Source organism: Cibotium barometz, chromosome 5 (assembly GCF_041138505.1).
Source record: "Cibotium barometz isolate CiBa-2024 chromosome 5, ASM4113850v1, whole genome shotgun sequence".
Lineage (NCBI taxonomy): Eukaryota > Viridiplantae > Streptophyta > Polypodiopsida > Cyatheales > Cibotiaceae > Cibotium > Cibotium barometz.
The window spans coordinates 59,459,009-59,481,444 of NC_141050.1; the positions used below are offsets into that span (position 1 = coordinate 59,459,009).

The following is a 22,436-nucleotide window of genomic DNA, read 5'->3' on the forward strand; positions in this document are numbered from 1 at the left end:
TCTTGTAGTTATTCGGCTCCATGTGGTCCAGTCTTGTGTATAAGAATAATGGTATCAGAATTTAGAGAACCAGATGGAGGGACATCGTTACGTAGCTAGCAGTGTTGCAATGCATCATCAGAAGTAAAAGTGGAAGGATTTTAATGTGTGCCATTTTGTGTCTTGTACGCTGCAGCCATCAGGACTCCATATGAGGACCATCTGGTTTCTCTTTTATGTTATATGTTTTTTTTTCCTTTACCTGCATAAAAGAGATTTCTGTTAAGTATGAAAGAACAAATAAAAAATCACAGCTGAAAGATCCATATAAGATAGCCGCAGCCAACCAGGGGCGCGGTGATGCCAAGCAAGTGCAGTGGAAGTTGATGAGAAGAAGATCCCGTGATCGCACTCTCTCATGACTATAGTGCGCTTTGCTTGTGCTCATCTGGACAGCCCCTGTGTATGAGCCCAAGGGGCCATAAGAGGATGGATAATATCTCCCCAAATAGTACAGATGCACTGGGTGTCATAAATATGAATGCCCTCAATCACCTTTGTGCAGCTGGCTTTCCAAATCTGCCAGGCTGTGATGCTGACGATAATCTCCCAAGTGGTGGTGTCAAGCCTCCCCTAGGGTGGTGTGTAGTGTGACCGATTAGTATCCTGTAGTGTGCACTTCTAGGCCAGTCCTGTGTCAATCATAATGGTAGTGTCATGTCCCTGCCCTCAAAGAAAATCTGTGGTTTAGACTTACCAAGACAGACAGTAGAGCCCCAAGTAATGTAGATATTGCCTCTCTTCAATCTGCCTATAAGATGAGCTAAAGAGTTCTAGGTCCTCTAGGATCCCAATGACGAAATTTGATGGGGTATCCACCATACAATCAAAGGCACCAAGATCCTCAAGTCACAGACTCAGGGAGGGGGTCAATCCCAAGTATCTTGCAAACCATACGTCAATTTAAGCACGTGGATGCAGTAAATACAGTGGCGGAGATTTATGAGATGATTTTGGAGTTAGCAAACCAAGAATTAGCGAGGCACAATCCAGGTACGTGCACAAGGGAGTTAATTTCAAATTTTCTATGAACATAGATTTACATATGTATGAGACCAGTTTTCGTTGCTAGTGTATTTGGTCTTGAGAGGGGAACCAGCTAGCTCATTCGACATTGTCTACAAAGTGTTGGAGAACACCATTTCCAGTTGAATTTAAGCTATGCCACTTGGAATTAGAGTGGCTGAAACTGGACCTCTAAAACGATGATGTAGCTTCTTTTATTTTTGGGCCAGGGAAGCACACTGCAGAGGTTACAATTGGTGTTTGTCCTGCAAGGTACAAGACATTGAATATGCATAGTTATTGCTAATTCTTATGAAACCTTGTCTGTAGATGTCACATTGTTGCTTTGATATTGCCACCTGTTTTTAAATCGTTGATTGACATTTCTTTGCTTCTTCTACATGGAATGACATTTGAACCTTATTAAAGGTGTGCCTCTGAACTGCTTTTACCAAAACACGTGGTATTGTTTCAAGAAAGTTTCAGTCTGTATCTTTCTCTCATGATCATCCTTCTTGCTATAGCTTGATGATCACATAACTTCAGATGATGGATCAAGCTAACAACTGTCTACTGGAAACAGCCAGGATCCATATATGTATCACAGAGATTGGAGTTCAAAAGTCCAGTGCTTGTGGGACATCATCTTCTTGCTGAAGTGAAAGCAATGCATTTGAGGAGTGTTCGAAATAAGTACAGGTGCAATTTACACGCTCACATTTTGTATGCATTGCCAACGATTTGAAATTTGGGTAAAGCATTAGTAATTTAGGCTAGGCCAGCCCTCATCAGAAAAGCTTTGAGAACATCAGTCCAATCACATATCTATATAGTGTGGCTTGAAAAGTTTAATGTAACATGACTGGAAGCTAAGCGTGATGAAGAAGCGCCAATCTACTGCATTATCATGATTCTATATAAGGATGAACACAGATCCAAACTCATATCTATAATCTGTGTTCTTCCTGCTACAATGCATAACAAAAGGTTATTGCACTGTCCTCTACTAGAGAAAGGGGAAAACACTCATGGAAGCTGCAGTGATGACCATGAAAGCCCCGTCTGCTGCTGTCTGCTGCCTGGGTAAGTGGCACTGCAGATTGCTCACAAGATATTGATATGACCCTCAACCTGCCCTTACATAGCCCTGTTTGCTGCTGTCTGCTGCTTGGGGAAGTGGCACTGCTTGCTCACAAGATATTGGTTATGATCCTCAACCTGCCCTTATATATGCATCTGAAAGCTGGTCGACCTAAAGGGCTGCTGGGTGGCCTGTAGGACTGGCCCACAATCCCGTAAAGTGTCATATGCTATCCATGTTGGGGCTGACCACTTGTCACCCACTTGTTGAGGTGCCCAAAACGTTGCCCATTCTGTCCATAATCGCCCTTGAACCTTGCCCTTCGGGTGACTGCAGCTTAGGATCATGTCCATGTGCATCCTAATTAAGGCAGGCAAACTTGGAGCACTTGGGTACCTTTGCTCAATTCTGAAGGATCGGCTCTAGAACAGTGTGGGTGCCAAGGGTGCCCACACTCTACTGGACCGGACAATCTCTGGCTATCACAACAGCACACCATAACACCGCTACATGGTGACACCGCCACAGTGGATCAACCCTAGAGGAAACATCCTGGAGCATTCAATGGACTATCCAGAAGCGGAGGCGCACACACCAGCATTGTCGGCAGTGCAGTGACACTCCAACAAGCATCTTCTAGAGATAGGAGATTCCACCAAGGGCCGCCACACTGATCTCTAGAGGAACCATCCCGGAGCATTCAATGGACTGTGCAGAAGCAGAGGCGCACGCACCAGCATTCAAGGCACTGCAGTGACACTCCAACAAGCATCTTCTAGAGATGGAGATTCCACCAAAGGCTGCCATTCCGATGGCATCTACCAGAGATAGGAGATGCCACTGGCTCCACGGACTCTACCACGTCTTGCAAGAATGCTTATATGGTCCCTCAACTCATCTTGAAGGACATCCTTCATGCTTCATCCTTTATACTACATCCTAGCCTTATCCTTGGGTGCTGTGGTCACGGGTCATCAATTTGAGCTTGTGTGTCGTCCTACTTACTGTAACCTCTGTTGGGTGTGCACGGTACAATGAAGAGCATGTAACAGTGTCTTGGAGTAGTACAAGTGTTGCCTAGTATTCTTGTCACTCTTGCCGAACTTGACACTTGTGTTATGTTCCACTCCATTGTGTTTGTAACTTGGTTGTAACTTGGTAGAATACTAGGCAACACAAGTGTTGCCTAGTATTCTTGTCACTCTTGCCGAACTTGTCACTTGTGTTATGTTCCACTCCATTGTGTTTGTAACTTGGTTGTAACTTGGTAGAATACAATGCTAATCAATACACCTAAATACATCAAGATTTAATGGACAACATGCTCAATACCAGAAGTAATTTGCTGAATTGACAAGAGACACACAATGAGCTGGAACGGCCGGCCCCTCCCCCAAATAAAGTATATTGATCTTGGGAGAATCAAGTACATAGTGTCGTGGGCATTTCCGACCAGATTTCCATACCAATGCATATTAATACAGTATTGCAAACAAAGTGGTTGTCGGTGTATACTTGCAACTCACACTACCCTCTCAAGTGCCCATGTTCCCTACCATGTGCTCTCTATTGTTCCACCAACAGAAGATAGCAACAATCTGCGAGAGAGAACGTAGGATAAGAGAACACTACACAGGGTATGTGATCTTGAAATCTGGTTCCTCCCTCTTGCTACTTGCTTCCATATTTAAGCATAAAAGCTTACCAATTGCAAGTAGAGTTGATGACAGCGGAAGTCTTTGTGATGGAAGTGCTTGGAGTGTTGAAATCTTCGATTTGTCGCAATTCTTCATGATGACGAAAGTCTTCAAGAGGATGAAGGGAACCCTGTGAAAGTTTCTCCTATGGTTCAACTTGAGAAAGGAAGGCTGAAATTAGGGTTCTCAGCAAAAAGACCAAAAATTACAGCAAGAAGGAGAGATGTTTTGCTGAATTTCAGTCATTGGGAGTGTGTAGGAGAGTGAATAGCACCCGGAAACACTCTTGGAAGCTTGGGAAACACCCTAGCAAGCTTGGATATGGAGTTGAGAAGGAGAGTGCAGAAAATATAGCCCAAGAGGCCTCATGAAGGATGCGTCTACTTCTAGAGAGAGAGGGAAGAGTGAGGTGGTGAGTTGTCCACTCTAGGTGGCAGGTACGTGCTTTGTGGAGCAAGCTAGAACGGACACATGGCTGGTTACTCCTTTTGTACAAAGGGGATAAGGTCTTGGCAGTGGACGTTGGGCTTTGTCCACCTTAGGACATCAGTGTGTGAACACCAAGCTGGTCATAATTTATAAGTGAGTTTTGGTTGCCCAAAACTTAATGAAGTGTATACACACTCACTTATAGATTAGTGCTAATTCCTAAGGCTAGGTTTATGACCAATACTTATCACTTGTCACATGCCACATAACCATGTCAGTAGACAGTTTCACACGCACGGTTCATGGGCGGACGTCCTCTTACCCGGAACTACAAATTGGTCAAGCAAGCATGAAAACATCATGCAATTTTTGCAAGCAAGCACATAAAGATGCTATGCAATGTAGCATTGGTATGGACAATCCTTGTTCATGAGACTATACCAAAATAGACGTGCTCCAGGCAAGTACACGAGGTACCACACTCAATGGAACACCAATCTACTAGGCATTTACGGGTATGTACACAGAGGCACAAGTCCGAACGGAAAGCCAAATCTACAGTATCACATGAGTAGCATCAATTCCCGGTATATACAACTGCCATGGATACCAGTCCAATGTACATACATGATGAGAAAGCACGGGTGGATCAATTAGGTGGCCAAATGGTGACATTCCCCCCGGCTTCTAAACAGTTGTCCGCAAGTAAAAAGCATCCAAATATGTCTGAAGCACATGCGGGCAATCTCTGAAAAACTCTTTATCTACCCATTTAGCATCAATGGGAAGATAGTTCTTAAACTTCACAAGGTAACGCTTGACAGCTTTGCCTACGGCAGGCTTGCGTTTCTTGTGATACACAATCTGCTCTGGTTGCAAATCTCCTCAAGTTCATCCACTTCTGGCGGATCGTCAATGACCGTGTCACGGGACTCCAGCCCTACATACTTGCGTAGGAGACTCGCATGAAAAGCATTGTGTATGTGCTAATGACTAGGCAATGCCAATCTGAAAGCCACTTCATTGATCTTATCGATCACTCGAAAAGGCCCAGAATACCTGGTTGTAAGTTAGAATATGACGCCAGGTCTCTTTGCAAGTCTTGCTTTCTCAATTTCAACAATACCCAATCATTCTCTTTACCATCCAATTGCCTTCTATGCTTGTCGACAACCTTTTTATGCTTGTCTTGTGACCTTGCAATGACTGTCTGCACCTGAGAAAAAGCAATATCCAAGTCTCTTACATACTCATGAGCTGCAAATGTCTCATCCTTTGTGCAAAGGATGGGTGGCAAAACCACCTTACCATAAACAATCTCAAAGGGGGCCTTTCCCGTAGATGCATGCACCGTATTGTTGTATGCAAATTGCACAAGCGGTAAGTACTTCTCCCAAGAAGACTTCTAATCCGCCACATAACATTTCAAGTTGCAGTCTCACTTTGCCCATCCGTTTGAGGGTGATAAGCTGATAAGAAGTCCAATTTGGTGTCCATGTTATCAAATAAGGCCCGCCAAAAGAGACTTGTAGTCCTGGGATCTCTATCCCCCACAATGGACTTTGGCATTCCATGATGCTTCAACACTTGTGCAAGATATATTTTAACCATATGCTCAGCTTTGATGATCTTTTTGACTGGCAAGAAGTGAGCTTGCTTGCTAAACCTGCCCACAATTGTCCAAATTGCATCATTATCCTGTTGGGTCCGTGTGGCAAGTCCATAATGAAATCCATTGTAATACTTTCCCATGGCTACGTGGGAATAGGTAATGGTTGAAGCAAACCTTGTGCCTTTTGCCTATCATATTTGATGATTACAAGTTTCACGGGCTTATGAGCCAGATTCCTCCATACATGGAGTGAATACAAATGAATTAAATACCATAGATGTTGTTGGTCATGAAACCATTTGTTGATGAAGACTGTGTCACAGGCAATCTCCCACCTTCACTAGGCTAGGCACCCGCACTACACTGGTCTTCCAGGACCGTGCACCAACAGGCACGCTCGTACTAACACCAAGCAGGGTGATTCACCGCAGAGGGAGGAAAACCTGGTACTACAAATGAAAGCTTTTCTCCCAAATTCCCAGGCCAACTGACCTTCATTGGCTCTTAGAGCATGGTCAGGGCAAGCACAAGGAAAATAGGATCTCACAGAATCCCAAAGAGAGAGAGACAAAAGAAACATTTGCAAAAGAAACTATGCAAAATAGAATTCTTGCTAGATATGAGAGGAGAAAAACCTAGTTTTTACACTATATGAATGACCCATTGCCATTGACACGTGTAGCTAAACAGTTCAGCCAACTTGCTGATTCGAAATCAAGTGTAGACTGGTTTGGGGCAGGTACTAGTTCTATAGAGCCTTAAACATGTTGCACAAGGGCAATTACGGGCAGGTACTTGCTGTATCAGTCCAGAAAGGAGGGAAGACAACAAAGCCTTGTTTTAGTGCACCAGGTAAGAGAAAAAGTGTCAGGTTTGCTGCAGTCCACCTGAGAAAGAGAAGAGAGAGTTGGATTCTGTTTCAGCACGCCGGCAAGGAGAGAAAAGAAAGAAAGATATATTAAGCATCTACTATAGACCCAATGGGCCTATGAGACCAAAGTGATACAATAATGTCCATGGCATATCTCATCATGGAATGGAAAATAAAACAGAAAGAAAACATAAACATAGCTATCTCACTGGGGTGATACAAAACTGTCCATGGAAACTCATCATGGAATACTAAGAACATAGAAACATGAGAGCAACATCAGCTCCGAGTAGATGGTATACCCCTCTCCAAAATATCAAGCATGGGGCTAATGAGTATGGCCGAGAGGTCTCCCTTAGCTATGTCACTTGGAAAGGTAGCTCGATGGTGGTGGAGCATGTCCTGGATCTGGAGCTGATGAGGTGAAAGTGGCCAACGGGGGGCCCAGGCAACGTTGGTCCTGGAAGTTAGTGATCCTGGAGAGTGGACCGAATCCCTCACGAAATAGACAGTGAAACCTCCCGCGGATCTCATAGTATACTGGGCAGCGGCATATGTAATGCTCCTTCATCTCAACCTCTGTGTGGCATAGTCGGCAGATCCTCTCCTCTCTGGTTCTCCATATGAGCTTCCCGGCTTTGAAGATGCGCTCAGCTCTACCGTCTCCATTCTGAGGCGGTGGGATGAAACCCGTATCTAGCCAATTGCAATCCGCATGGCATGGGACATGTGAACACTCAAGTAGCTCTGCTGCTGGATGAATCCATCCTCAGTGAGTGTGAGGAAGTGATCTCTGTAGAAGTGCATCTTCGTGGGGAGCTCCGGAGGTGTGATCCATGTGCAATGTGTGTAAAGGCTGAGAAGATCTAACTGGATAACCCGATTGGTATCCACGTGAGACAGCCGGAGAAAAGGGGAGTCAAAACTGTACTGAAGGGGGGGTAGGCGATCTATGCAGAGCCCATATACTGAGAACCAAGTGGAAACTAGTGCATACCATACTCCAGAGTGCCCCTCAAGTGCTAGCTCTCTGGAGGACTCCGAGGCAAGCCTTGGGTACCTGTGGGGATCCATGTGACTGATGCGATGGAGGTATGTGATTGTCTGGAGGAAGAGTGCATCGACTACCATGGGGGCTGCAGCAAACTCTGCCTGGATAATCTGGTGTGGGACTGATGGTTTGTTGTAGATCATACGGGACAACATCATGACCTGGGGCCTCTCAACTTGCTGCCAATCCTCATGGGATAAATCTGACCCCAGAAGGCTGCTCCATACATCAAGGCTAGTATGGGGATCAATATGCTTGTAAGTGTGGGACCAGCCCGGCCTAATCCATCAATGAAGCTCGAGATCCCAGCAATGTAGAGGCCGAAAAGAGTGGGTGATAGAGGGCAGCCCTGTTTCACCCCAATAGTGCTGGAAATCTCTTGTGATGTACCTCTTGGGGCTCTCACTCGTTCAGCGATGGACTCATAGAGGGCGATGATGCTCCAAACCATGTCAGATGGGACTCTGATCTCGTGTAGACGGTGTAGGAGGCGGGCTCGGGGTACAATAACAAAAGCTTTGCGGAAATCCACAAAGCAGCAGTAAATCCTCTGATGTCGTGCTCTACCCTCCTCGATGATGGCACGGAGGGTGAAGATGTGGCCAAGGGTAGAGTAGCTCCTACGAAAGCCAGCCTGTCCTGAGGCTCTGCATCCCTAGCTCTCTGCAAATGAACTGAGCTCCGCCTCTAGCACTGATCCATAGAGTTTGGCCAATGTGTGGCCAATCATGATCGTCCTGTAGTTATTAGGATCAAGTGGATCTGTCACGACCCTGTGTTTTTCTCTGGACAAGATGCAGGTGTGCACGGGGACATGGTGGACAGTGTGAATGGCATCAGGTGGGAGTGAAGATGGAAGCCCATGTGTGGATAACCCCATGTGTGAAAGGGGCCAAAGAGATTTTAGCTTTGAAGGTTTAAAAACCTTTAAAATCATTTATTAAGCCCTTCATTAAAGAAAAACGTGGCCCATATTCTAATTTGGGGCCACGTGTGCTTTTTGGGGAAAAGGAGGGCTAGCAGGCAAAAGAGGCGCCTATCCCTAGAGGAGGCGCATGTGCTTTTTTTTTGGGTGGCTGCGTAGAACTGGACTGTAGGCTGGCTGCGCACAGGGGATTGCTTGCAGGTCTGTACGGACAGCTGTACGGACAGGACAGAAAACAGGCGCATACAGGCTGCTGTGCATGGGGAGTCTTCTGAAAAAGAGGCGCATACAGGCAGGGGCTGCAGGGCTGTGTTTCTTGCAGGCGGCTGTGCGCCTGCAGGACAGCAGGCGCACAGAGCTGGGCGTGCTCTCTCTCTCTCTTTTCCTTGCCAACAGGTGGGCTGGATTTCAGGCGCATCATACAGGAGGCTGAACTGTGTGTTGCTTGGGCAGTTTTCAGGGCACCTTTTGATAGGAGAAAAAGCGCATGGCTGCAGGCGCTTTTCTATCTCTTTCTTGGTGCAAAAACGGAGGACTGGACTGAACAGGGGGCTGGTTTTTTCATGAACATAGACATCATGATGATGGTGTTCAACTGATGGAACTTTCAGCCTTTCTATGCTTTGATTCGGGACTGTTTTGGGACAGTTTATGGGCTGTTTTTGTTTGGCTGCAAATTCAGCTATGTGCTTGGGTTTTTGGCTGCAAGTACAAGGTCATTTGGTAATGTTTCTTGGCATGGGAGTGATGCAAGCTCGCATGGCTGCGTGCTCATGGAGCATTTTGTTTTCTTCCTGCTAGAAAGGAACAGTGGGACCTACAGTATGGGAATCTCTACGTTGCCAGATGTTTCATGAGGGAACAGGTAACTAGATGTATGGGAAACATGACAGAAGTTTCAAAGGGAAACAGGCCTAAGGGTTTCATGTGGAAACAGGTCGTAGGTTTTCTCGAAAAGACATGTTTTTGGGTTTCTCCAGGAGATAGGTCACATGCAGGCAGAAGGTACAGGAGTGGACACATGTTTGATACAGCCTTGCTACTGATAGGACAGGGGACAGGGAATCCATGACAGAGATGGATAGTACCCTTGGAAGGTAGAGAGGGTTTGTACAGGTGTGTCGACTGTATGGTATGCTGTGCTGTGATGCGAGTTCTCTTTTGAGAGACAGTTTGAGAGTCTGTGTTGTGATGCAGAAGCACTGGATGTGTCAGGGTGTGATGCTGTTCATAGTGTGAGAGGCTATGGATGGTTGTGGCAGCCTTGATCATGGGAGAAAGCTTCTGTATGCAGACTCAATGTGAGAAGAGTCTTTCGATGTGAACAATGGCTGGACTTGTTTGTGGATGCCGAGTGGACAAGAAGCCAGATGCAGGTTCTTTGCAGGCTTTAGGAGTTCTACTGTGACGGCTGAGCTCCCAGCCTTATATTGTAATCAAAGCTCTTACAATCAATTAAAGAAATACCGCAAGGGGCGCCACTGCGATTTGGGGCCAATCGGTGTCCGTGTAGTGTTTGCAGGAGCACTCTAGCTCCCTCTGTTTGTTTTCCTTTTCTAGGTCTTCAATGGTGTTGAAGTGTTTTATGTGCGAGTGTTTGTTCCACCGCCCTTTGGGTTTCTGAAGGCCGGTTTACATGGTTCCGTTTGCCGGGACACATCGTCGACTTTCTCAAGGAGGCGAGTCCGTGGTTGCTTTGGTCGGGACAATCGCCAACTTTCCTAAGGGGGCGAGCTCGTGGTTGTCTCATGAGAGTCACATCAAAAGCTTCAACATGAGGAAAGTAAAAAGGAAGTGCAGGACACAGTACAGGATTTTGTGTCTTTGCCTATATGAGGTGAAGAGCAAGAGCTGAAGATGAAGTTCAGGAGAAAAGACATCAAGGACAAGAAGTAGTCGGCCAGGAACAAGAAGCAGTTGAAGTGTTATGGTGCAAGAGATGCGTTGAAGGCTATGGCTTTCGACAGTTTGTCACCAGTGGTGTCTTCATAGAGGCTTGATGGGTTCGGAAGACAGTTTCTTTCTATGTTAGTGGTGATCTACTATGCTTCATCGAGGACTTGTGCTTATCACTTGGGTGGAGTGCAAGCAGGTTTTGGGTGCCTGAGGATGTATCAGATGAGGCTCAGATGGAAGTGGAGGAACTTGACGAGGTTCTTCTTCCCAAGCATATACTGGCACATAAGGAAGGAAAGGTACAGGGTAAGGTTTCCCGTCGCTATCCTGTGAAGTTCAAGAGCTGTTCACTGATGGATACGAAGTGAATGGAGGAGGTTCACTGATGGATGCGCAGTGGATGGAGGAGGGTGACTTAGCAGATTCACCTCAGGATTTGGAGCTTTATCTTGATGCCTTTGAGTTGGAGTCGACTCTTGTTACGGCTCATTTAGGTTCAGCAGAGCATAGGTCTGGAGCATTACCTGATGCTCAAGAGGGGGATAGCACCTCCGCTCCCTTGTTACAGACAGGCTCATTTGTTATCTAGGAGTCGCTTGGTGACATCTTTGTATTCATCCGAAGGTACTGAGGCTGACAGTACATCTGCTTATGGGACTTCTATGATCTTGTGTTCTAGACACATGAGATGATGGTTGAGTATGGTTCACAGTCGCGCGCACCTGGAACTATAACTGCAACCATGGATAACTCTATGGAGGACATAAGTCTTGCGAGCAGTCCTAGAGTTGGTTTGGTTCATGGAAATATGGATCGAACTCTATTTGTGCATGTATGCATACACTTTTTGAGGTAGAGGTATTTTTGTATTCTGGTGCCATTGGATCTTGGTACCATTGAGAATACATTGGGAAATACTCTGCATTGTGTCATCTGCTGCATGTATGTTGGTATGATACATCAAGTGCTTTATTATGTTCATGGATGCACCACTGGGTGTGTGACTCCTGCGGGATGGCCATGAGACATATGTGGGAAAGTACTTAGTGGATGTAGTGTTTGGATGCATTGAGTGCTTTCATATGCTCATGTTTTACCATCAGTCATGGGTCCTGCGGGATGCCCATGGGCGTAAGACTTGCGAGCAGCCCTTAGACTGTTACTTTGGAGTAGGTAGAGCATTTTGAGGAGCATATTGTTTGCGAATGCATATGTGTGTCATGCATATGTAGAATGATGCATGGTTTTGTTTTTGGCTAACACAGTTAACGTGTTTCCATTTGGTTTTAGACTTTTGCTGTAGGTTCTGAAGGAACAAGCAAGAGGACAGTGTGGCTTATTGTGCAGGATGATTATTCTATCATCCAGATGCATTGGAAGGCCATTGTTTTTGCCATATGGGATATCTTTGCTCATGAGATGCTTTACTGTGCCATTGAGTGCAATCGAGGACGCTTGCCATTTTTCAAGAGGGGGGTATGTCATGACCCTGTGTTTTTCTCTGGACAAGATGCAGGTGTGCACGGGGACATGGTGGACAGTGTGAATGGCATCAGGTGGGAGTGAAGATGGAAGCCCATGTGTGGATAACCCCATGTGTGAAAGGGGCCAAAGAGATTTTAGCTTTGAAGGTTTAAAAACCTTTAAAATCATTTATTAAGCCCTTCATTAAAGAAAAACGTGGCCCATATTCTAATTTGGGGCCACGTGTGCTTTTTGGGGAGGGCTAGCAGGCAAAAGAGGCGCCTATCCCTAGAGGAGGCGCATGTGCTTTTTTTTGGGTGGCTGCGTAGACCTGGACTGTAGGCTGGCTGCGCACAGGGGATTGCTTGCAGGTCTGTACGGACAGCTGTACGGACAGGACAGAAAACAGGCGCATACAGGCTGCTGTGCGTGGGGAGTCTTCTGAAAAAGAGGCGCATACAGGCAGGGGCTGCAGGGCTGTGTTTCTTGCAGGCGGCTGTGCGCCTGCAGGACAGCAGGCGCACGGAGCTGGGCGTGCTCTCTCTCTCTCTTTTCCTTGCCAACAGGTGGGCTGGATTTCAGGCGCAGCATACAGGAGGCTGAACTGTGTGTTGCTTGGGCGGTTTTCAGGGCACCTTTTGATAGGAGAAAAAGCGCATGGCTGCAGGCGCTTTTCTATCTCTTTCTTGGTGCAAAAACGGAGGACTGGACTGAACAGGGGGCTGGTTTTTTCATGAACATAGACATCATGATGATGGTGTTCAACTGATGGAACTTTCAGCCTTTCTATGCTTTGATTCGGGACCGTTTTGGGACAGTTTATGGGCTGTTTTTGTTTGGCTGCAAATTCAGCTATGTGCTTGGGTTTTTGGCTGCAAGTACAAGGTCATTTGGTAATGTTTCTTGGCATGGGAGTGATGCAAGCTCGCATGGCTGCGTGCTCATGGAGCAGATTGTTTTCTTCCTGCTAGAAAGGAACAGTGGGACCTACAGCATGGGAATCTCTACGTTGCCAGATGTTTCATGAGGGAACAGGTAACTAGATGTATGGGAAACATGACAGAAGTTTCAAAGGGAAACAGGCCTAAGGGTTTCATGTGGAAACAGGTCGTAGGTTTTCTCGAAAAGACATGTTTTTGGGTTTCTCCAGGAGATAGGTCACATGCAGGCAGAAGGTACAGGAGTGGACACATGTTTGATACAGCCTTGCTACTGATAGGACAGGGGACAGGGAATCCATGACAGAGATGGATAGTACCCTTGGAAGGTAGAGAGGGTTTGTACAGGTGTGTCGACTGTATGGTATGCTGTGCTGTGATGCGAGTTCTCTTTTGAGAGACAGTTTGAGAGTCTGTGTTGTGATGCAGAAGCACTGGATGTGTCAGGGTGTGATGCTGTTCATAGTGTGAGAGGCTATGGATGGTTGTGGCAGCCTTGATCATGGGAGAAAGCTTCTGTATGCAGACTCAATGTGAGAAGAGTCTTTCGATGTGAACAATGGCTGGTGGACTTGTTTGTGGATGCCGAGTGGACAAGAAGCCAGATGCAGGTTCTTTGCAGGCTTCAGGAGTTCTACTGTGACGGCTGAGTTCCCAGCCTTATATTGTAATCAAAGCTCTTATAATCAATTAAAGAAATACCGCAAGGGGCGCCACTGCGATTTGGGGCCAATCGGTGTCCGTGTAGTGTTTGCAGGAGCACTCTAGCTCCCTCTGTTTGTTTTCCTTTTCTAGGTCTTCAATGGTGTTGAAGTGTTTTATGTGCGAGTGTTTGTTCCACCGCCCTTTGGGTTTCTGAAGGCCGGTTTACATGGTTCCGTTTGCCGGGACACATCGTCGACTTTCTCAAGGAGGCGAGTCCGTGGTTGCTTTGGTCGGGACAATCGCCAACTTTCCTAAGGGGGCGAGCTCGTGGTTGTCTCATGAGAGTCACATCAAAAGCTTCAACATGAGGAAAGTAAAAAGGAAGTGCAGGACACAGTACAGGATTTTGTCTTTGCCTATATGAGGTGAAGAGCAAGAGCTGAAGATGAAGTTCAGGAGAAAAGACATCAAGGACAAGAAGTAGTCGGCCAGGAACAAGAAGCAGTTGAAGTGTTATGGTGCAAGAGATGCGTTGAAGGCTATGGCTTTCGACAGTTTGTCACCAGTGGTATCTTCATAGAGGCTTGATGGGTTCGGAAGACAGTTTCTTTCTATGTTAGTGGTGATCTACTATGCTTCATCGAGGACTTGTGCTTATCACTTGGGTGGAGTGCAAGCAGGTTTTGGGTGCCTGAGGATGTATCAGATGAGGCTCAGATGGAAGTGGAGGAACTTGACGAGGTTCTTCTTCCCAAGCATATACTGGCACATAAGGAAGGAAAGGTACAGGGTAAGGTTTCCCGTCGCTATCCTGTGAAGTTCAAGAGCTGTTCACTGATGGATACGAAGTGAATGGAGGAGGTTCACTGATGGATGCGCAGTGGATGGAGGAGGGTGACTTAGCAGATTCACCTCAGGATTTGGAGCTTTATCTTGATGCCTTTGAGTTGGAGTCGACTCTTGTTACGGCTCATTTAGGTTCAGCAGAGCATAGGTCTGGAGCATTACCTGATGCTCAAGAGGGGGATAGCACCTCCGCTCCCTTGTTACAGACAGGCTCATTTGTTATCTAGGAGTCGCTTGGTGACATCTTTGTATTCATCCGAAGGTACTGAGGCTGACAGTACATCTGCTTATGGGACTTCTATGATCTTGTGTTCTAGACACATGAGATGATGGTTGAGTATGGTTCACAGTCGCGCGCACCTGGAACTATAACTGCAACCATGGATAACTCTATGGAGGACATAAGTCTTGCGAGCAGTCCTAGAGTTGGTTTGGTTCATGGAAATATGGATCGAACTCTATTTGTGCATGTATGCATACACTTTTTGAGGTAGAGGTATTTTTGTATTCTGGTGCCATTGGATCCTGGTACCATTGAGAATACATTGGGAAATACTCTGCATTGTGTCATCTGCTGCATGTATGTTGGTATGATACATCAAGTGCTTTATTATGTTCATGGATGCACCACTGGGTGTGTGACTCCTGCGGGATGGCCATGAGACATATGTGGGAAAGTACTTAGTGGATGTAGTGTTTGGATGCATTGAGTGCTTTCATATGCTCATGTTTTACCATCAGTCATGGGTCCTGCGGGATGCCCATGGGCGTAAGACTTGCGAGCAGCCCTTAGACTGTTACTTTGGAGTAGGTAGAGCATTTTGAGGAGCATATTGTTTGCGAATGCATATGTGTGTCATGCATATGTAGAATGATGCATGGTTTTGTTTTTGGCTAACACAGTTAACGTGTTTCCATTTGGTTTTAGACTTTTGCTGTAGGTTCTGAAGGAACAAGCAAGAGGACAGTGTGGCTTATTGTGCAGGATGATTATTCTATCATCCAGATGCATTGGAAGGCCATTGTTTTTGCCATATGGGATATCTTTGCTCATGAGATGCTTTACTGTGCCATTGAGTGCAATCGAGGACGCTTGCCATTTTTCAAGAGGGGGGTATGTCATGACCCTGTGTTTTTCTCTGGACAAGATGCAGGTGTGCACGGGGACATGGTGGACAGTGTGAATGGCATCAGGTGGGAGTGAAGATGGAAGCCCATGTGTGGATAACCCCATGTGTGAAAGGGGCCAAAGAGATTTTAGCTTTGAAGGTTTAAAAACCTTTAAAATCATTTATTAAGCCCTTCATTAAAGAAAAACGTGGCCCATATTCTAATTTGGGGCCACGTGTGCTTTTTGGGGAGGGCTAGCAGGCAAAAGAGGCGCCTATCCCTAGAGGAGGCGCATGTGCTTTTTTTTGGGTGGCTGCGTTGACCTGGACTGTAGGCTGGCTGCGCACAGGGGATTGCTTGCAGGTCTGTACGGACAGCTGTACGGACAGGACAGAAAACAGGCGCATACAGGCTGCTGTGCGTGGGGAGTCTTCTGAAAAAGAGGCGCATACAGGCAGGGGCTGCAGGGCTGTGTTTCTTGCAGGCGGCTGTGCGCCTGCAGGACAGCAGGCGCACAGAGCTGGGCGTGCTCTCTCTCTCTCTTTTCCTTGCCAACAGGTGGGCTGGATTTCAGGCGCAGCATACAGGAGGCTGAACTGTGTGTTGCTTGGGCGGTTTTCAGGGCACCTTTTGATAGGAGAAAAAGCGCATGGCTGCAGGCGCTTTTCTATCTCTTTCTTGGTGCAAAAACGGAGGACTGGACTGAACAGGGGGCTGGTTTTTTCATGAACATAGACATCATGATGATGGTGTTCAACTGATGGAACTTTCAGCCTTTCTATGCTTTGATTCGGGACCGTTTTGGGACAGTTTATGGGCTGTTTTTGTTTGGCTGCAAATTCAGCTATGTGCTTGGGTTTTTGGCTGCAAGTACAAGGTCATTTGGTAATGTTTCTTGGCATGGGAGTGATGCAAGCTCGCATGGCTGCGTGCTCATGGAGCAGATTGTTTTCTTCCTGCTAGAAAGGAACAGTGGGACCTACAGTATGGGAATCTCTACGTTGCCAGATGTTTCATGAGGGAACAGGTAACTAGATGTATGGGAAACATGACAGAAGTTTCAAAGGGAAACAGGCCTAAGGGTTTCATGTGGAAACAGGTCGTAGGTTTTCTCGAAAAGACATGTTTTTGGGTTTCTCCAGGAGATAGGTCACATGCAGGCAGAAGGTACAGGAGTGGACACATGTTTGATACAGCCTTGCTACTGATAGGACAGGGGACAGGGAATCCATGACAGAGATGGATAGTACCCTTGGAAGGTAGAGAGGGTTTGTACAGGTGTGTCGATTGTATGGTATGCTGTGCTGTGATGCGAGTTCTCTTTTGAGAGACAGTTTGAGAGTCTGTGTTGTGATGCAGAAGCACTGGATGTGTCAGGGTGTGATGCTGTTCATAGTGTGAGAGGCTATGGATGGTTGTGGCAGCCTTGATCATGGGAGAAAGCTTCTGTATGCAGACTCAATGTGAGAAGAGTCTTTCGATGTAAACAATGGCTGGTGGACTTGTTTGTGGATGCCGAGTGGACAAGAAGCCAGATGCAGGTTCTTTGCAGGCTTCAGGAGTTCTACTGTGACGGCTGAGTTCCCAGCCTTATATTGTAATCAAAGCTCTTATAATCAATTAAAGAAATACCGCAAGGGGCGCCACTGCGATTTGGGGCCAATCGGTGTCCGTGTAGTGTTTGCAGGAGCACTCTAGCTCCCTCTGTTTGTTTTCCTTTTCTAGGTCTTCAATGGTGTTGAAGTGTTTTATGTGCGAGTGTTTGTTCCACCGCCCTTTGGGTTTCTGAAGGCCGGTTTACATGGTTCCGTTTGCCGGGACACATCGTCGACTTTCTCAAGGAGGCGAGTCCGTGGTTGCTTTGGTCGGGACAATCGCCAACTTTCCTAAGGGGGCGAGCTCGTGGTTGTCTCATGAGAGTCACATCAAAAGCTTCAACATGAGGAAAGTAAAAAGGAAGTGCAGGACACAGTACAGGATTTTGTCTTTGCCTATATGAGGTGAAGAGCAAGAGCTGAAGATGAAGTTCAGGAGAAAAGACATCAAGGACAAGAAGTAGTCGGCCAGGAACAAGAAGCAGTTGAAGTGTTATGGTGCAAGAGATGCGTTGAAGGCTATGGCTTTCGACAGTTTGTCACCAGTGGTATCTTCATAGAGGCTTGATGGGTTCGGAAGACAGTTTCTTTCTATGTTAGTGGTGATCTACTATGCTTCATCGAGGACTTGTGCTTATCACTTGGGTGGAGTGCAAGCAGGTTTTGGGTGCCTGAGGATGTATCAGATGAGGCTCAGATGGAAGTGGAGGAACTTGACGAGGTTATTCTTCCCAAGCATATACTGGCACATAAGGAAGGAAAGGTACAGGGTAAGGTTTCCCGTCGCTATCCTGTGAAGTTCAAGAGCTGTTCACTGATGGATACGAAGTGAATGGAGGAGGTTCACTGATGGATGCGCAGTGGATGGAGGAGGGTGACTTAGCAGATTCACCTCAGGATTTGGAGCTTTATCTTGATGCCTTTGAGTTGGAGTCGACTCTTGTTACGGCTCATTTAGGTTCAGCAGAGCATAGGTCTGGAGCATTACCTGATGCTCAAGAGGGGGATAGCACCTCCGCTCCCTTGTTACAGACAGGCTCATTTGTTATCTAGGAGTCGCTTGGTGACATCTTTGTATTCATCCGAAGGTACTGAGGCTGACAGTACATCTGCTTATGGGACTTCTATGATCTTGTGTTCTAGACACATGAGATGATGGTTGAGTATGGTTCACAGTCGCGCGCACCTGGAACTATAACTGCAACCATGGATAACTCTATGGAGGACATAAGTCTTGCGAGCAGTCCTAGAGTTGGTTTGGTTCATGGAAATATGGATCGAACTCTATTTGTGCATGTATGCATACACTTTTTGAGGTAGAGGTATTTTTGTATTCTGGTGCCATTGGATCCTGGTACCATTGAGAATACATTGGGAAATACTCTGCATTGTGTCATCTGCTGCATGTATGTTGGTATGATACATCAAGTGCTTTATTATGTTCATGGATGCACCACTGGGTGTGTGACTCCTGCGGGATGGCCATGAGACATATGTGGGAAAGTACTTAGTGGATGTAGTGTTTGGATGCATTGAGTGCTTTCATATGCTCATGTTTTACCATCAGTCATGGGTCCTGCGGGATGCCCATGGGCGTAAGACTTGCGAGCAGCCCTTAGACTGTTACTTTGGAGTAGGTAGAGCATTTTGAGGAGCATATTGTTTGCGAATGCATATGTGTGTCATATGTAGAATGATGCATGGTTTTGTTTTTGGCTAACACAGTTAACGTGTTTCCATTTGGTTTTAGACTTTTGCTGTAGATTCTGAAGGAACAAGCAAGAGGACAGTGTGGCTTATTGTGCAGGATGATTATTCTATCATCCAGATGCATTGGAAGGCCATTGTTTTTGCCATATGGGATATCTTTGCTCATGAGATGCTTTACTGTGCCATTGAGTGCAATCGAGGACGCTTGCCATTTTTCAAGAGGGGGGTATGTCACGACCCTGTGTTTTTCTTTGGACAAGATGCAGGTGTGCACGGGGACATGGTGGACAGTGTGAATGGCATCAGGTGGGAGTGAAGATGGAAGCCCATGTGTGGATAACCCCATGTGTGAAAGGGGCCAAAGAGATTTTAGCTTTGAAGGTTTAAAAACCTTTAAAATCATTTATTAAGCCCTTCATTAAAGAAAAACGTGGCCCATATTCTAATTTGGGGCCACGTGTGCTTTTTGGGGAAAAGGAGGGCTAGCAGGCAAAAGAGGCGCCTATCCCTAGAGGAGGCGCATGTGCTTTTTTTTGGGTGGCTGCGTAGAACTGGACTGTAGGCTGGCTGCGCACAGGGGATTGCTTGCAGGTCTGTACGGACAGGACAGAAAACAGGCGCATACAGGCTGCTGTGCGTGGGGAGTCTTCTGAAAAAGAGGCGCATACAGGCAGGGGCTGCAGGGCTGTGTTTCTTGCAGGCGGCTGCAGGACAGCAGGCGCACAGAGCTGGGCGTGCTCTCTCTCTCTCTTTTCCTTGCCAACAGGTGGGCTGGATTTCAGGCGCAGCATACAGGAGGCTGAACTGTGTGTTGCTTGGGCAGTTTTCAGGGCACCTTTTGATAGGAGAAAAAGCGCATGGCTGCAGGCGCTTTTCTATCTCTTTCTTGGTGCAAAAACGGAGGACTGGACTGAACAGGGGGCTGATTTTTTCATGAACATAGACATCATGATGATGGTGTTCAACTGATGGAACTTTCAGCCTTTCTATGCTTTGATTCGGGACCGTTTTGGGACAGTTTATGGGCTGTTTTTGTTTGGCTGCAAATTCAGCTATGTGCTTGGGTTTTTGGCTGCAAGTACAAGGTCATTTGGTAATGTTTCTTGGCATGGGAGTGATGCAAGCTCGCATGGCTGCGTGCTCATGGAGCAGATTGTTTTCTTCCTGCTAGAAAGGAACAGTGGGACCTACAGTATGGGAATCTCTACGTTGCCAGATGTTTCATGAGGGAACAGGTAACTAGATGTATGGGAAACATGACAGAAGTTTCAAAGGGAAACAGGCCTAAGGGTTTCATGTGGAAACAGGTCGTAGGTTTTCTCGAAAAGACATGTTTTTGGGTTTCTCCAGGAGATAGGTCACATGCAGGCAGAAGGTACAGGAGTGGACACATGTTTGATACAGCCTTGCTACTGATAGGACAGGGGACAGGGAATCCATGACAGAGATGGATAGTACCCTTGGAAGGTAGAGAGGGTTTGTACAGGTGTGTCGACTGTATGGTATGCTGTGCTGTGATGCGAGTTCTCTTTTGAGAGACAGTTTGAGAGTCTGTGTTGTGATGCAGAAGCACTGGATGTGTCAGGGTGTGATGCTGTTCATAGTGTGAGAGGCTATGGATGGTTGTGGCAGCCTTGATCATGGGAGAAAGCTTCTGTATGCAGACTCAATGTGAGAAGAGTCTTTCGATGTGAACAATGGCTGGTGGACTTGTTTGTGGATGCCGAGTGGACAAGAAGCCAGATGCAGGTTCTTTGCAGGCTTCAGGAGTTCTACTGTGACGGCTGAGTTCCCAGCCTTATATTGTAATCAAAGCTCTTATAATCAATTAAAGAAATACCGCAAGGGGCGCCACTGCGATTTGGGGCCAATCGGTGTCCGTGTAGTGTTTGCAGGAGCACTCTAGCTCCCTCTGTTTGTTTTCCTTTTCTAGGTCTTCAATGGTGTTGAAGTGTTTTATGTGCGAGTGTTTGTTCCACCGCCCTTTGGGTTTCTGAAGGCCGGTTTACATGGTTCCGTTTGCCGGGACACATCGTCGACTTTCTCAAGGAGGCGAGTCCGTGGTTGCTTTGGTCGGGACAATCGCCAACTTTCCTAAGGGGGCGAGCTCGTGGTTGTCTCATGAGAGTCACATCAAAAGCTTCAACATGAGGAAAGTAAAAAGGAAGTGAAGGACACAGTACAGGATTTTGTCTTTGCCTATATGAGGTGAAGAGCAAGAGCTGAAGATGAAGTTCAGGAGAAAAGACATCAAGGACAAGAAGTAGTCGGCCAGGAACAAGAAGCAGTTGAAGTGTTATGGTGCAAGAGATGCGTTGAAGGCTATGGCTTTCGACAGTTTGTCACCAGTGGTATCTTCATAGAGGCTTGATGGGTTCGGAAGACAGTTTCTTTCGATGTTAGTGGTGATCTACTATGCTTCATCGAGGACTTGTGCTTATCACTTGGGTGGAGTGCAAGCAGGTTTTGGGTGCCTGAGGATGTATCAGATGAGGCTCAGATGGAAGTGGAGGAACTTGACGAGGTTATTCTTCCCAAGCATATACTGGCACATAAGGAAGGAAAGGTACAGGGTAAGGTTTCCCGTCGCTATCCTGTGAAGTTCAAGAGCTGTTCACTGATGGATACGAAGTGAATGGAGGAGGTTCACTGATGGATGCGCAGTGGATGGAGGAGGGTGACTTAGCAGATTCACCTCAGGATTTGGAGCTTTATCTTGATGCCTTTGAGTTGGAGTCGACTCTTGTTACGGCTCATTTAGGTTCAGCAGAGCATAGGTCTGGAGCATTACCTGATGCTCAAGAGGGGGATAGCACCTCCGCTCCCTTGTTACAGACAGGCTCATTTGTTATCTAGGAGTCGCTTGGTGACATCTTTGTATTCATCCGAAGGTACTGAGGCTGACAGTACATCTGCTTATGGGACTTCTATGATCTTGTGTTCTAGACACATGAGATGATGGTTGAGTATGGTTCACAGTCGCGCGCACCTGGAACTATAACTGCAACCATGGATAACTCTATGGAGGACATAAGTCTTGCGAGCAGTCCTAGAGTTGGTTTGGTTCATGGAAATATGGATCGAACTCTATTTGTGCATGTATGCATACACTTTTTGAGGTAGAGGTATTTTTGTATTCTGGTGCCATTGGATCTTGGTACCATTGAGAATACATTGGGAAATACTCTGCATTGTGTCATCTGCTGCATGTATGTTGGTATGATACATCAAGTGCTTTATTATGTTCATGGATGCACCACTGGGTGTTTGACTCCTGCGGGATGGCCATGAGACATATGTGGGAAAGTACTTAGTGGATGTAGTGTTTGGATGCATTGAGTGCTTTCATATGCTCATGTTTTACCATCAGTCATGGGTCCTGCGGGATGCCCATGGGCGTAAGACTTGCGAGCAGCCCTTAGACTGTTACTTTGGAGTAGGTAGAGCATTTTGAGGAGCATATTGTTTGCGAATGCATATGTGTGTCATGCATATGTAGAATGATGCATGGTTTTGTTTTTG

At 46.5% G+C, this 22,436-nt stretch overlaps 1 protein-coding gene across 2 annotated transcripts in view; it reads left to right on the forward strand.

The window, feature by feature from the left end:
• LOC147638707 (3-hydroxyacyl-[acyl-carrier-protein] dehydratase FERN, mitochondrial-like) overlaps nucleotides 1–22,436 on the forward strand; it is a 72,791-nt gene that overhangs the window by 31,390 nt on the left and 18,965 nt on the right. Inside the window, exon 2 of one of the 2 annotated variants that reach the window (XM_086798669.1) lies at nucleotides 1,628–1,743. The exons of the other annotated variant lie outside the window; for it this stretch is intronic. Coding sequence (XP_086654795.1) covers nucleotides 1,628–1,743 — 116 coding nt within the window. The remainder of the gene's footprint in view (nucleotides 1–1,627; nucleotides 1,744–22,436) is intronic. 2 annotated transcript variants of the gene reach the window in all.